Genomic DNA, 15,744 nt, shown 5'->3' with positions numbered 1-15,744 from the left:
TTCTGGTTGCTATGAAAATTTTACTATATTTGGTTTTCTGAAGATTGACTGTGATGTGTCTGGATTTAGTTTTATTTGTATCTACCTTTCCTAGTATTTACTGAACTTACAGATTTGTAGAGTTGTATCTTTTGCTAAAGATGGAAAATTTTGGCCATTATATTTTCAGGTATACATTTGCACCTTTTTAATTATCCTTGCCTTCTGGCATTCTAATTCCACTTATGTTAGACCTTTTGATATTGCACTGCAAGTCACCGAGCCTTTGTTCACTTTGTTTGTGGGAGGGAATAAACAGTATTTTTTTCTATCTGTCTCTGAAATTGAATAATTTCTATTGTTGTGTCTTCATGTTCACTGACTCCTTTGTCATCTCCAGTTTACTTTTAGGCTCATTTGTAAATTTTAAAATTTCAAATCATCTATATTTTTATTTCTAGGATTTCCATTTGGGAATTTAGTGTCTGTGTCTCCACTGAACTTTCTTTTTTTGCTTTTTTATTGGTACTGTTTTTTTCTTTGGTCATAGTCGTAATGTTTACTTTAAATCTTTTTCTGCAAACTCCAATATCTAATTCATCTCAGGGTTGGTCTTTCTCTGACTTTTCTCTTGAGTGTTGGTCACATTTTCCTGTTTCTTCATATGCTTATTAATTTGGGAGTATATTCTGAATGTTGTAAATCATACATCCTAGAACTGGTTTCTGTTATGTTTCTCCATAGGACATTGAGGTTCTTTAGCAGGCAGTTAACTTGGCTGGGCTCCAACTCCAAGCTCTCTCTTCCTGTGGTGAGAAGCAGCTTAAATCTTTTTTCAGTTCTTTTAGATGTAGCTGGGCTGCTGGGAGTCTGTCCTTGCATTGCATAGGTCCCTGGTCAGCTAGAGATTTGGGCAGAGTTCATATGCAGAATTTGGGTCTCCTTTATGTGTCTCTCTGATTTCTCCTCTCACTTTCTAGCTGCTATCGTCACTCTGAACTGTCCTCTGTCTCCTTAGGCAATTGAGGCTGTGGTTTCCGTCTGAGTTTTACCTGCATTTTTCTGAGTGGAGCCTATCTTCAGGAAGAGAGCCATATATAAAACTAGAAATTTTCCTAGTGTCATTCCTTTCTTTTTTTCATATCTAGACTCCATTCTAGTTTCTGCTACCTTTTGTTCCTTCAGGTAATCTTTTATATTTCATCCAGATTTTATAGTTGGTTTCTATGGAAGGGTTGATCCGATAGAAGCCACTTTACCATTCCTGGAAATGGAGTCTCTGGAATATATTTAAAATTGAACCAGTAAATATACACTTTGTTCAGAATGTTTTACATGAAAGGATAAAACAGTAACATGATAGAAATTCAGAAGTAACCTGATGAAAATATCACAGAATCGTAGTTTTGTTTTTCTGACTGAAGATAACAGTTCAAACTGAACTGTCCTCTCTCTCTGAAATGAATACTTTCTACTTTAAGTAGATGGAAGCTTTGTTAACTTCAATAGTCTTGAAGTTTACCAGGGTCACTTTGGTTCTTATATTTTAGTTTTGTCTGTTTATGAATTATAAACTCAGAATTCTATAGGCAACAAAAATATTCTTTAAACTTTTTGTTGGCTTGACAATGCTATGCCTTTCCTTGGGCTTGGTGTTCACTGGACATCTTGTGTCTGAAAATTTCTCTGACATTGAATTTGGGAAACTTTCAGCTATTATTTCTTCAAATAAAATATCAGCCCCATTCTCTTCCACCTCTCCTTTTGGTATCCCAGTTGCTCATGTGTTGGGTCATTTGATAATATGTAACAGATTACTGAGTCTCTATTCATTTGTTAAAAAAAATCTTTTATCTCTTTATTCTTCTCCTTGGATAATTTTAACTTATTTTCAAGTTCATTTACTCTTTTTCTGTTTTATCTCCACTTGGTTCTTAAGTCCATCAGCTGATTTTTTGATTTCAGAAATTGTAGTTTTACTTCTAGGATTTCTGTTTCTTTTTAAATAATTTATACCTTTTTTGTTTGAAATTTTTCATGTATTGAAAGCATTTTATTTCATTGAGGATTTTCATAATAATTGCTTTGAAGTCTTTGTTAGTTCTAGTATCTGGTTCATTCTGGAGCTGTATTCAGACAGGATTTGGGTCTCCTTTATTGCTCTTTGTTTTCTGGGCTCCCCCCAGCCTTACCCCTCAGCGTTCATGTTTTTCCAGCTTCACTTTTCTGGTTCCCCAGGCCAGAAAGACTATTTTTGGCTTTTCTGTGGCTTCTCTGCCACTGTGCCTTAGCTTCAGGATAAAAATTGCAGTGACAGGAATGTACTTGTATTGTTCCTTGACTTCCCTACTGTATGTGAGTATGAACTTCATACCAGAGTCTGTCTGCTTCTATTTACTGTTTTTTTTAAGTAGTTGCCTTTTCAGTCTGTTCAGGTTTTATAGTTGTTTTCTGCCAGAGAGAGGTTGGTTCAGTAGGTTCTTAAATCCATCATACCTGAGTGGACGTTCATGTTTTAGTTTTGAAGTAATTTTAAAAGCAAATTAATTTAGTTATACTGTTGCTGTTACTCTACTCATCTATTCATAATAAGGAGGATTGCAAGTAATTTCTCATATCTATCGATGTAAGCACTGAGGAGGAATATTAGGTTCACAAATATTTTATTATTAAATATCAACTCTGAGCTGAGCACTTGTGCTAGAAAGAAAAATAAGGCAAACTACTCTCAGGGTACTTAAAATCTGGTAGAAACATAAAGGGAAGATGGGTGGGCATTGGTTTCACTGACTTCCGCATGCTAAGCTAAATCACTTTGTGCATTTGTTCAGCCTCATTATTAGGGATAGAACTTACTTGTAAAAAGAAAAATATTCAAATTTTGTTACAATTGGAGTTAATTGTTACTGTGGGTTTTTTTTTTTTTTTTAATTTGACAGGCTTTTTAAACCAGCTTGGTGAAAGTAACTTTTTTGAAAACAGAGGTCTGTCTTGTTGCTTCTTGTTCCAAGAGTTTAGCCTGGTCCTTACTTAGAAACATTGCTTAATTCCATGACAGCTTATTTTTACAAATTTGTGGATTCTTTTGTTGTTTTCTTAAGTACTCTTAAAAATAGAAAATCTTAGAAGAGAACTCAGGAATTTGCCTGAATGTTGCAAAACTTTTCTGATAATTGTTCAAACGAGGGAGTTTTAAAAATTGTTGTCCCTTGTGCACTTACAATTTTATTATAGACGTGGGAAAATGGTGACAGACTGGGAACTGGAGAACTTGGCTTGACTGCGAACTTGAAGAAACACTCTTTCTTAGTATCCTGTGTGCTCTAGGTGGGCAACAAACGAGAGCTCACAGCCAGAGCAAGGCCATGAGAAAGGATTCTGGTGGATTTCATTGTAAACGTGTTCAGTGTTGTAGGGCTCATCTGGGTCAATAATTAAAGATGTTTAGTAATCCAGGAAATACAAAAGTGGTCAGAAGTAGGCTTCTGATATGGGACAGACACTCAGGAGCGAAGTAAGGATTTGAGATAGAGTCATCCACTTAAAGGTGATAGTTAAACTTGAGAATAGGAGGAGGAGAGAGACTATAAAAGAATGTGCAGAGGTCTGTGAACATCACATGACAAATTATGTAGTTTCTCACTATCACTTTGTCTAACCCAGAACTTTTTAGAAAAATCAACTGAAAGAGAAACTCGCCAAGAATATGCCCTGGCTATGATTCAGTGCAAAGTTCTGAAACAGTTGGAGAACTTGGAGCAGCAGAAGTACGATGATGAAGATATCAGCGAAGATATCAAATTTCTTTTGGAAAAACTTGGAGAGAGTGTCCAGGACCTTAGGTGTGTTATTCTTTTTAATTCTTATGTGCTGGATCTGTTGGACTTTGTTCGACTTGCATAGCATTTTAAGAAAACCTGAATTTGTTGTCACCTATACAAATCAAGAGAGTTCACTAAAATACATTAATGTCTCCTGGGAAGACATTATTCTGACATGGCAACAGTTGGACAGAACTGTGTGTTATCTCTTCTAATTTGGGGAGATTCCCACTGTTTTTTGCTGTCTAAACTCTGACCAGCTTTATTCCCTCAGGATGTGACTCCACCCTGGAGCTCCTAGAGAGTCTTCTCTTAGAGTCTTTTTAAGCAACAACAGTAGTTTGTTAATTAGTGGAGGAGGTTTGCCTGTATATGGAGAAAGTATTTGTTTTCCTGCTTTTTGAAGGACTTTTGTCTCATTTTTTAATATTAAAAGTAATGTAAATAATGTATATACAGGGAAAGAATTAGCCAGTATGGAAGGAACTGCATGCCACTCCCACCATCTTCACTGCCTTGCCTCACTCTCCCTCGGGTCTCTTGTGTTGGCTTCTAAAAAGCCTTCTAGCCCTTCTCTGCCTGCCCCCTACAACCCACAAATGGGGCTCTGCATATTCTTTTGGATCTTGTTCTTTTTCTGTTTCGTACATAATATCTTGATGATCTTTTCCATTAACACTCGTATTCTTTGTTTTTAAATTACCATTGGCACGTTTTTTAAAGGGTTACTCTCTGGAAATAGGTACTTGTCTTGGGTGGACTGGGGTTTGGAGCCAGGCTGATTCTTGGAATTGTTTGGCTACTTTTTCCATGTGTGACCTTGCACAAGCTTCTTGAGCTTTTCAAGTCTGTTTTTCTTTTGGTAAAACAGTAATAAAAATGTTAACCTTGCAGGATTTGTTGTGAGGTTCCGTCTGCTCTGCAAACGCCTTCAGCATAGTATGTGCTCCAGAAATGTATTTACCAGATGATTCAGTGCAGCCATAATCCCAAGGCCCAAAGATTTCCCAGAGGTGGGAGGTGTTGTCTGTATCAGTGGTTTGTAATGGATCTTGTGGAGGAAGAAAAATGATTTTTATTATTCTAGAATTTCAAATATTTCAAATATGGATACATTGATTATAATAGGCAGGCCAGGAATAGGCTTCACAGCTATACATTCTGTTACTATGTTTATTAAAAACTGATGACTGGTTCTCTGTAATAATCATTTAAGGCCTGTTTTTGTAAAAAATAAGATTAGTGATAGCTTTCTAAATGATTTAATCCATTTTAGCTAATTATTACTGATTTTTTACCTTGAATTTGGTAATTTGAAAAATACTATTTACATAAAGCTAATAGGGTGATGGGCACAGCTAAAAGAGGCTGGTCTCTGTTTTTGCTATTATAGGATTAGGATACGAATATTAAAAATACTAGTTTACTTCTTGTACTAACTGGCCCTACATTAAAGTGTTTTACTGCTTTATTCAAATGGTACCCTCTGATCAATTTATCTAGTATATCTTGGTTATACTGAATTACTATTAGTATTTGAATGGTTGCATCTTTTTTAAATTTTTACTTGAGAGAAAGTCCAAGTATGTTCTGACAGTGTGTTTGTCTACTGGCTAACCACATTAAAAATTTTCATACTGTGAAGCTTGGAGTAATCAGGTTACTCTCCAGTGAATGGTTTTTAAATTAAGGTGAATTGCAGTTTGTTATATGTACAGAGGCTTTTGTCTTTAGTCCGTAATGGATTAATTCAATTATTTCTGTCTATACTCTTTGTCATCACATTGTAAAATATTGTGCCAATACGTGTGATTTTGTTTTTGTGATGTATTATTATAGTTTATGATATTTATAGTATAATGGAGTTTATTATGTTAAAGTACTATGCTTTTACGTAACATATTATTTTGCCTATTGGTCTGGGAAATACAGTATTTCAAGTGTCATGGTAGAAATTCTGATAGATCTATCAATTTTTTTCTTATACACATTCATGTATATATTGGAGTAAGGATTTTGAAAGCAAGTGTTGATTTTTATGTCTCATACCCAGCATTCAAATTTGACAGGAGGGTTGGACCTTACTACACTGAATAACATTTCACATGATTTATTAAAGATTATTTAAATTGTTTAAAGTTCGTTTAGTGGTAGTTTGTTAATGTACAAAGGATGGTCAGTCTTTGTAATTAAATAATAAGTGAAGACATTTTATTTTGCTTAATTTTGGAGTAACTGTCAGATTCTTATAAACCTTGAATTCTTTAAACATTTTTAGTTCATTTGATGAATACAGTTCAGAACTTAAATCTGGAAGGCTGGAATGGAGTCCTGTGCACAAATCTGAGAAATTTTGGAGAGAGAATGCCGTGAGGTTAAATGAGAAGAACTATGAACTCTTGAAGTAAGTTTATTATTCCACTTTACACTCTTAATATCTGTTATCCCAAATCCTCACCAACACTTGTTTTTGTCACTCTAAATTTTAGATATTCTGTGGTTTTAATTTGTATTTTCTTGCTGACTAATGTGGTTAAATACCTTTTCATATCCATTTGACCATCTGGACATCTTTTCTTGGAGAAGTGCCTGTTCAAGTCTATTTTCTTTCCTTCTACAGGAGTTCTATATGTATTCTGAACATGAGGTTGTTTTCTCATATGTATATTTTCATCACAGCCATTTTGTCCCCACTCTGTCGCATGCCATTTTACTTTTTAATGGTGTCTTGATGAAGAGGTGCTCTAAATTTTGATGTAGCTCAATTCATCAGTCTTTCCCTGTATGGCTAGTGCTTTTCTGTGTCCTGGTTAAGAAGTTTTTGCCTACTCAAGGTCACGTAAATGTCTTTATATGATATCTCCTGGAAACTTTATTGTTTAACTTCTTATAGTTAGATACCCAGTCCATCTGGAGTTGATTTTTGGGTAAGGCATAAAGTAGGGAACAGGATTTATTTTTTTCTTTCCATAGATATTTAATTGAACCAGCCCCATTTGTTGAAAACATTTCCCCCAGTGCTCTACAGGTTACTTTTGTCATAATAAGATGACTGATATGTGTAGGTTTGTTTCTTTTTTTAGTGAGATATAGTTTATATAGCATACAATTCATATGTTTAAGCAATAAAATTCAGTGGTTTATAGTATATTCAGATATTTGTACCCATTGCTTCAAAAAGAAACCTCATATCCTTTGGCCATCACCTCTCTACCCACCCATCTACCTAGCCCTAAGTAACCACTGATACCTGGATTTGCCTGTTACAGAAATTTCATGTAAATGGAATCATGTATGTTTTTCATGACCGGCTTCTTTCACGTACTGTAATGTGTTCAGGGTTCATCCATGTTGTGGAATTTATCACTACTTCATTCCTTTTTATGGTTGAATGATTTTCTATTATGTGGATAAGACCACATTTTATTTATGCACTCATCAGTTCATGAAGTTTTGGGTTGTTTCTACCTTTTGGTTATTATAAATATTGCCAATAATAGTTGTGATACAAGTTGTGTGGGCATATGTTTTCATTTGTCTTGCTGTTAGATACTTGGGTGTGAAATTGCTGAGTCATATGTTAACTCTGTGATTAACCATTTGAGGAACTGCCAGACTGTTTTCCAAAGTGGCTACACAATTTGCTATTCCCACTAACAGTGAATGAGGGTTGTGATTTCTCCACATCTTTGCCAACATTTGTTATGACCTGACTTTTTGATTCTAGCCACCTGAGTGAGTGTGCAGTGATATCTCATTGTGGTATCTATTTGTATTCCTGATGGCTGATAATGTCAAGCATCTTTTTCATGTGCTTGTGGGCCATTTGTATATCTACTTTGGAGAAATGTCTGTTTAGATGCTTGGCTCATTTTTCAGTTGGGTTGTGTTTTTATTACTTAGTTATAAGGGTTCTTTATATATTCTGGATACAGGTCCCAGATTCAGATATGTGATTTGTAAATATTTTGTCTCATGTTGTGGGTTATCTTATCACTTTCTTGACAGTGTCCTTTTGAAGCACAAAAGTTTTAAAATTTCTATCAAGTCTAATTAATTTTTTCCTTAGTTATTCATGCTTTTGGTGTGTTGCCAAAACTGAGATTATGAAGATTTACTCCCATGTTTTCACAATATTTTTATAGACTTGGCTCTTACATTTGGGTTTTTGAGCCATTTCGAGTTAATTTTTGTCTATGGCATGAAGTAAGGGTCCAACTTCTTTCTTTTGCATGTGGCTATCCAGTTGTCCTAAGTACTATTTGTTGAAAAGACTATTCTTTACTTATTGAATTATCTTAGCATCCTTGTTGAAAATCTGTTGACTATAGACTTGGGTTTATTTCTGGACTCTCTGCTGGTCAATAAGATTACTGTGATAGCAGTACCACACTGTTTTGGTTGCTGTTGCTTTATAGTCAGTTTGGAAAACAGGAAGTATGACTTTTTCCCTTTTTTCTTTTTATTAAAAAAAGAGTGTATCTTTAATGAGTCTCTAATTGGTAGATATTTTAAATTGTTACTAGAGTTTGCTGTCACACACAGTGTGAGAATTACTAATATATACCTTACTACAACTTTTAAAATAGACTTTAATTTTTAGAACAATTTTAGATTCACAGAAAAATCGAGCAAAAAGTAGAGTGCTTTCATATGCTACCTCTACCTCCACCAACACCGTTTCCTGTTTCTAACGTCCAGTTTTTAGCATTAGTGTGGTACATTTGTTACAATTGATGAACTAATATTGATATGTTATTAACTAAAGTTCATACATAGTTTGCATTAGAATTCACACTTTGTATTGTATAGTTTCCTCATTCTGAACTTTTCAACTTTGGGTATAGCTCTGTGGGTTTTGACAAGACTATCTTTGCTCCAGTGAATTGCCCTTGCTCCACTGTCACAAGATCAGTTGACTGTATTTGTGTGGGTCTATTTCTGGGCCCTCTCTTCTGTTTCAGCGATCTATTTGTCTATTCTTTTACCAATACCATATTGTTTTGAGTCCTGTTTTTATAGTAAATCTTGAAGTTGGTAATGTCAGTCCTCTGACTTTGTTGTTCTTTAATATTGTGCTGGCCATTCTGGGTCTTTTGCTTTTCCATAACTTTAGAATATATGGAAACAAACTTTAGTTTGTCAGTATCTACAAAATAACTTGCAAGGATTTTGATTGGGATTGCATTGAATCTGTAGATGGAGTTGGGAACAATTGGTATCTTGACAGTGTAGAGTCTTTCTACTTGTGAATGTGGAATATCTATTTATTTGTTTCAATTTTCTTTGATTCCTTTCATTTGGCTTTTGTTTTCCTCATATAGATCTTGCACATATTTTGTTACATTTATACCTAAGTATTTCTCTTTCTCTCTTTTTTTTGGATGCTAATGGTCTTGTGTGTGTGTGTGTGTGTATGTGTGTGTTGTTGTTGTTGTTGTCCACCCCCCTGCCTCTTTTTTTTTTTTTTGAGACAGAGTCTCACTCTGTTGCCCAGATTGCAATGGCGCAATCTCGGCTCACTGCAGCCTCCGCCTCCTGGGTTCAAGATTCTCCAGCCTCAGCCTCCTGAGTAGCTGGGATTACAGGAGCGCACCACCATGCCCAGCTCATTGTTGTATTTTTAGTAGAGACGGGGTTTCACCATGTTGGCCAGGCCAGTCTCTAACTCCTGACCTCGTGATCTACCCATCTCGGCCTCCCAAAGTCCTGGGATTACAGGCGTGAGCCACCGTGCCTGGCCTTTTCCCCTTTTTTAAGAGGCAGGATCTAGCTCTGTCATCCAGACTGGAGTGAAGTGGTGTGATCATAGCTAACTGTAACGTCAAACTCCTGGGTTCAAGAGATCCTCCCATCTCAACCTCCTGAGCAGCTAAGACTACAGGCACATACCACCATGTCTGGCTATTTTTTTTTTTTGTAATTTTTAAAATTTTTGTGGAGATGGGATGTCACTCTGTTACCCAGATTGGTCTCGAATTCCTGGCCTCAAAGCAATCCTCCCGTCTCTGCCTTTCAAAACGCTAGGATTATAGGCATGAGCCACCATGCTTGGCCTAGTGCTGTGTTTTTAATTTGAAATTCCAATTGTTCAGGGATAGTGTATGGGGAAACAAGTGAATCATAGATTTACCTCGTATCCTGCGACATTGCTGTAATTATTTCTTTTATTTCCTTTTTTGTTTTATTACACTTAATAATACTTCCAATATGATGGTGAATACAGTGATGAGAGGGTACGTGCTTGTCTTGCTCCTGATCTTAGGGAGGAAAGCATCTAGTTTCTCATTATTCAGTATGATGTTAACTATAGATTTTTTTTTGGCACACCATCTTTATTTGGTAAAGTTGAGAATGTTTCCCTCTATTCCTAATTTGCTGAGAGTTTTTATCATGAATGGATATTGAATTTGTCAAATAATTTTCCTAACTCTATTGATATGGTTTTTCTTCTTTAGCCTGTTGGTGTGATGGGCTACATTAAAATTGATTCTCAAATACTACACTAGCCTTGCATAGCCGGACTCAATCCTGTTTGGTCATAGTTTAATAATTCATTTTATATGTTATTAGATTTGATTTGCCAATATTTTTGTTGAGGATTTTTGCATCTGTGTTCATGAGAGATAGTGCTCTGTAAATTTCCTTTCTTGTGATGTCTTTTTCTGATTTTGGGATTATGGTCATGTTGGTCTCATAGAATGATTTAAGAGTTGTTCCCTCTGCTTCTGTTTTCTGGAAGAGACTGTAGAGAATTGGTATTGTTTCCTTCTTAAATGTTTGACATAATTTACCAGTGAGAACATGTAGGCCTGTTGCTTTCTGTTTTGTAAGGTTATTAATTACTCATTTCTTTAATAGATATAGGCCTATTCGATTATCCACTTCTCCTTAGGTGAGCACTGTGAAGGCCACCTAACTTCCATAAGACTAGACTCCTTGGGGTTTTTATTTCTCTAGCTGGTTTTTGTTCAATCTTTAGCAATTAGTCAGTTTCCCTTTAAGTGTTTCTACCAGTTGATAGATCCAACAGCAATTTCTGCTCCCAATAAGCTTTGATTCTCTGTCACCCATCTCTCTAGCTTCCAGGGAGGTGCTTTGTCCTGGGACCTCAGTTCTCTGATGGATCCTGATGGATCTAAGAAGACTTGTTTTGTTCAGCATTTGTTTTTTTTTCCTGCTGTGAAGATCGGAGTGATGATTTCCAAGCTCTTTACATGCTATACCAGAAACTGGAAGAAGTCTGCTCTTTTGTTTCCAAGATGATTTTGGCTATTCTGGGTCCCTTAACATTTCATATGAATTTTAGAATCACCTCGTTAAAATCTACAAAGAACCCAGTTTGGACTCAAATAGGGATTCCATCAAAGCTGTATGTCAGTTTGGGAAGTATTTGGTATTCAGATCCATGAACCTGGGATGTTTTCTGATTTGTTTAGATCATATTTAATTTCTTTCAACAGTGTTTTGTAGATTTCAGAATATAAATTTGGCATGTCTTTTGTTAAATTTATTTCTAAATATTTTGTCCTTTTGATGCTATTGTAAATGAAGTTGTTTTCTTTTTTTAAAATTATTTATTGCAAGTTTATAGAAAAACAATTGAGTTTTGTAGATTGACCTTATAATACCCTTTTCTTTATTGGATTCCTTTGCATTTTCTGTCTGCTGTTGGCCCTCGAATATGCAGGAATTAGGGATGCCGACCCTCCTTCCCCACAGTCAAAAAGCCACGTATAACTTTTAGCTTCTCCAAAACTTAACTACTAATAACTTCCTGTTGACTAGAAGCCTCACTGATAACAAACAATTGATTACTACATATTTTGAATGTTACCTGTGTTATATACTGTATTCTTACAAAAAACTAGATAAAAAATATTATTAAGAAAATCATAAGAAAGAGAAGATATATTTACCGTCCATTAAGTGGAAGTGGATCATTGTAAAGATCTTCATCCTCCTCATCGTCGTGTTGAGGAGACTGAGAAAGAGAAGATGTTGGTGTTGCTGTTTCAAGGGTGGCAAAGGTGTAAGAAAATCCATGTGTAAGTGAACCTGTGCAGTTCAGACTTGTGCTGTTCAATGATCAACTGTACAAGATTATGTCATCTGTGAATAGAGAGTTTTACTTCTCACTTTTTCAATCTGGGTGCCTTTTATTTCTGTTTTTTGCCCAATTGCTCTGGCTAGAACCTCTCCTATGCAAATGTCTTTATGAATTGTTTGTTCCATTCCATCATCTATTTGTCTGTTCTTACTCCAATACTATGTTATGTTAATTGCCATTCATTATTTTCTGTCTTGGTGTCTGATAGTATGAGCTTACCTGTTCTTCCAAGGTGTCTTGGTGCTTTCTGGACTTCCGCATTTCTGTATGCATTTTAGAATCAGCTTGTCAAACAAATGGTTTGACCGGTATTTTGATTGGGATTGAAGCCATAGTTTATTCCAGGGGGAGTTGATATTATTTTTATTTGGAAGGAGGGTCCTCCAATCCATGAACATGGTAGTATATCCCTTCATTTATGTAGGATTTCCGTCGGATAATGTTACTCTCTTGTCCGTTTTTCATTACATTTATTTGTTTGTGTGTGATTTTTTTATAGTGTTCCTATAGATCTTGCATTACAGTTTTTCACCTTCTACCTCAACTTCAATGGAACTTTTTGTGATGATAGAAGTAGTTTATATCTGTTCTGCTCAGTACAATAGTTTGTCACTAAAGAGCACTGGAAATGTTCTTGGTAACTGAGAAACTAAATTTTAACCAATTTAACTTTAAAACAAACCACATGTGGCTAGTGGTTGTCATATGAGGCAGCACAGTTTGAGCCTGGTATCTAAAAATACTGGTATAATTAGTTCTGTGTTGTAAATCAGGTTGCTCCTTGGCTTACCTCCCTGCCAGCTTGGTATTTGGTTTTCTCATATTTAATATTTGTTCTTCTGACTTTCCGCTTCAATATTTTATTGTTTTTGTTTCATTTCCCATTTCGTCCTTCCTTATAGATTTATACTTTTAAGAAATCCTCCTACTGTCATTTAAATGAGGCATCCAGATGGAACATTTTTTAGATCCACCTGTCTGTGTTGTTCAGACTCAATTTTCTGTGTATTACTGAAAATGATACATTATTCTTATTTAAACGAAGTGTGGTAAATCTGAGTGATTGATGTCAGCAAGACTGACAGAATAGGAAGTGGTAAGGAATGGATTAGTTTTTCATTGTTACCTTTTGACTTTGAGTTTTAACAACAAAAAGAGCTTGGATTTTTTTTTTTAAATCTAGTTTTTAGAAAACTTGAATATAACGGAGGGGAACGTTTTACAAATTATTACAAAAGCATTATGTGTATCTTTATTATGATACACTTAAAGAGACTTTTGAAAAGGGGACCTTCTATTTTTTGGTGTTAGGTTTTAATTTTTGTGGCTTCTTCAGATTATTCCCTTTATCTTTGTATGACACTGTGATTTTTCTGAATAGCCAGGAACAATGGTATATGGTATTTTTCTTTTCTTTTTCTTTTTTTTTTTTGAGACGGAGTCTTGCTCTGTCACCCAGGCTGGAGTGCAGTGGCACGATCTTGGCTCACTACAAGCTCTGCCTCCCAGGTTCATGCCATTCTCCTGCCTCAGCCTCCCGAGTAGCTGGGACTACAGGTGCCCGCCACCATGCCCGGCTAATTTTTTCTATTTTTCAGTAGAGACGGGTTTTCACCGTGTTAGCCAGGATAGTCTCGATCTCCGGACCTCATGATCCGCCCGCCTCAGCCTTGCAAAGTGCTGAGATTACAGGCGTGAACCCACCGCGCCCAGCTGATATATGGTGTTTTTCTTTTATGTTTATATGATGATGAGAAATTTAAAATTATTGTTTGTCTTTAGTTTTTATTCTTGTTAATGGAGAAACCAAACTCTGTGAAACCTCAGAAGAGGTTTCTTCTGAGCCAATATGAGTGACCACCGTCTTGGGAAAAACAGTCTTAACGGAGCCCTGAGAAAGTGTACCTGATTTCTGTTTTACATTAATGGTGGCCAGTTGTACCTAAACTCCAAAAGGGAAGGGGTATTATGAGTTTTGTCTGATCGCTCTTCCCATCATAGCCTGAAACTTAGTTTTTGAGGTTTCTCTGGGGTCCCCTTGGCCAAGAAGGGGAGTCTCTTCTGTCACTTGGGGTGTTACCAGTTGTGAATATGTATGGGTCTGCAGCAACTCGATCCTTGCCTCCTTGGAGGAAATAATTCTGCTGAGGGGCAGAAATAGGTTTAAGGCAGAGTGAGAGACCAGGGCAAGTTTTAGAGCAGAAGTGAAGGCTTATTAAAAAAGTTTTAGAGCAGGAATGAAAGGAAGTAAAGTACACTTGGAGGAGGGCCAGGTGGGTGACTTGGGAGATCCAAGTGCCCTGTTCTGCCCTTGACTTGGGGTTTTATACATTGGCATGGTTCTGGAGTTTCCATTTCTCCTCCCTTGATGTTTCCCTTGGGCTAGCCTGTCACGTTCAGTGACCTGCCAGCACTTGGGAGGGGCCACATGCACAGTATGTTTACTGAAGTTGTGTTCATGCTCACTGGAGGCATTTTCCCCTTGGTTGAGCATTCCTAGAGGAAGGTCATATACCGGTTAAACTCGGCCATTTTGCACCTTAATGCGCATGCTTAAGCCTGCCCACCCCACTCTTGAGATACTATTGGGAAGCTGCTGATCACCAGCTTCAGGTGTTTTCTATTGTTGGGAAACGGTCTTTCCCTGGCGCCAGCTGCAACCAATTATTATTTTAGAGCGGCAGCTTAACAACCCCCTGATCATGTCACCTGATATTCTTTACATTCTTACAAATTATCTGCAAGAGGTCAATGACAGGTACTAGTGCTGCCCATTTAAGATAGATCTGGATTAAATCTTTATTTGATTCTGCTGTTTAAAAAGCACCATGCATACTGGTCTTCCTTTTATCTGTGGATAACCACACTTACGTCAGGTAATTCCAGACTTGGCAAGTAGGTAAGTTAATTTTTCCCTCTCACTTTTGAACTGTAGAGAAAATACCTTGTAGCTTGTATGTTAGTAGTTTTGAAATAAATATATATTTTGAATAAGGAAATACTCTGAAATATAAGAAGCCATGGAGATAGAAGAAAAGGAAAAGCTGAGAGGGAAAACAAGTTTCTAAAACTGAGGGAAAACATTGTGAAAGAGAATGAACGTATTTGTTGAGTGATCAATTAGAATAATAATGTAAATTCTAATTTGATTATAACAGATGCTTTTCAAGATTACATTTCTAGCTAATGTCGAGGCAGAAATCACATTTGGTCTAACTACAGAGCTGTGGTGTGTTGCTGCCTGGATCCATTGGACTATTTGATAGAATCATGACTTGTGGTTAATGTGGCAATATATTGTTGACTTAACTGTATTCAGATACATCTTGGAGGGAACTCTCTCATTGCGTACCATAAAATCTCTTATTTTGAACCTGTTCTTTTGAACATTTTTATTGATTATTTGACACAGAAATAGCATGCTCAGCAGGTTTATAGCTAATAATACAAAGATGTTTTCATTGTTGCTGAAGATATTTAGTGGACTTAATGGTACTGAAGGGTAAGAATTAAAATCATGTCCACATTTTGCAGATTTGACTAGAAAGTCTGTGATTCCTTCCAGTTCTAACATTATTTGACTCTAACGCTGTGCTTCTCAAATGTTAATGGAGATCTTGTTAAAATGCAGATTCTAATTCAGTAGTCCTAGATTAGGGTCTGTGATCAGCATTTCTAAGTAACCAGGTGATGTCCATGCTGCTGGTGTGTACACCGTATTTTGGGTATCAGGGAGGGTCTCAGCCGTATGGAGAATGGCTTAAGTCACTGAGAATGGTTTAAGGCAGGGATTGGCAGCGTGATTTGGTAAAGACCCAGGTAGTAAATATTTTT

At 36.3% G+C, this 15,744-nt stretch overlaps 1 protein-coding gene across 4 annotated transcripts in view; it reads left to right on the top strand.

Annotated features, from left to right (window-relative positions):
- Positions 1–15,744, top strand: part of ATP6V1H (ATPase H+ transporting V1 subunit H) — a 119,697-nt gene that overhangs the window by 68,225 nt on the left and 35,728 nt on the right. For all 4 annotated transcript variants that reach the window (XM_025393210.1, XM_025393211.1, XM_025393212.1 and 1 more), the window contains 2 exons: positions 3,643–3,821; positions 6,079–6,204. In XM_025393210.1, the coding sequence (XP_025248995.1) occupies positions 3,643–3,821; positions 6,079–6,204 (305 nt within the window). The remainder of the gene's footprint in view (positions 1–3,642; positions 3,822–6,078; positions 6,205–15,744) is intronic.

Source organism: Theropithecus gelada, chromosome 8, assembly GCF_003255815.1.
Source record: "Theropithecus gelada isolate Dixy chromosome 8, Tgel_1.0, whole genome shotgun sequence".
Taxonomy (NCBI): domain Eukaryota; kingdom Metazoa; phylum Chordata; class Mammalia; order Primates; family Cercopithecidae; genus Theropithecus; species Theropithecus gelada.
This window is presented reverse-complemented; position numbering and strand designations above follow the sequence as displayed.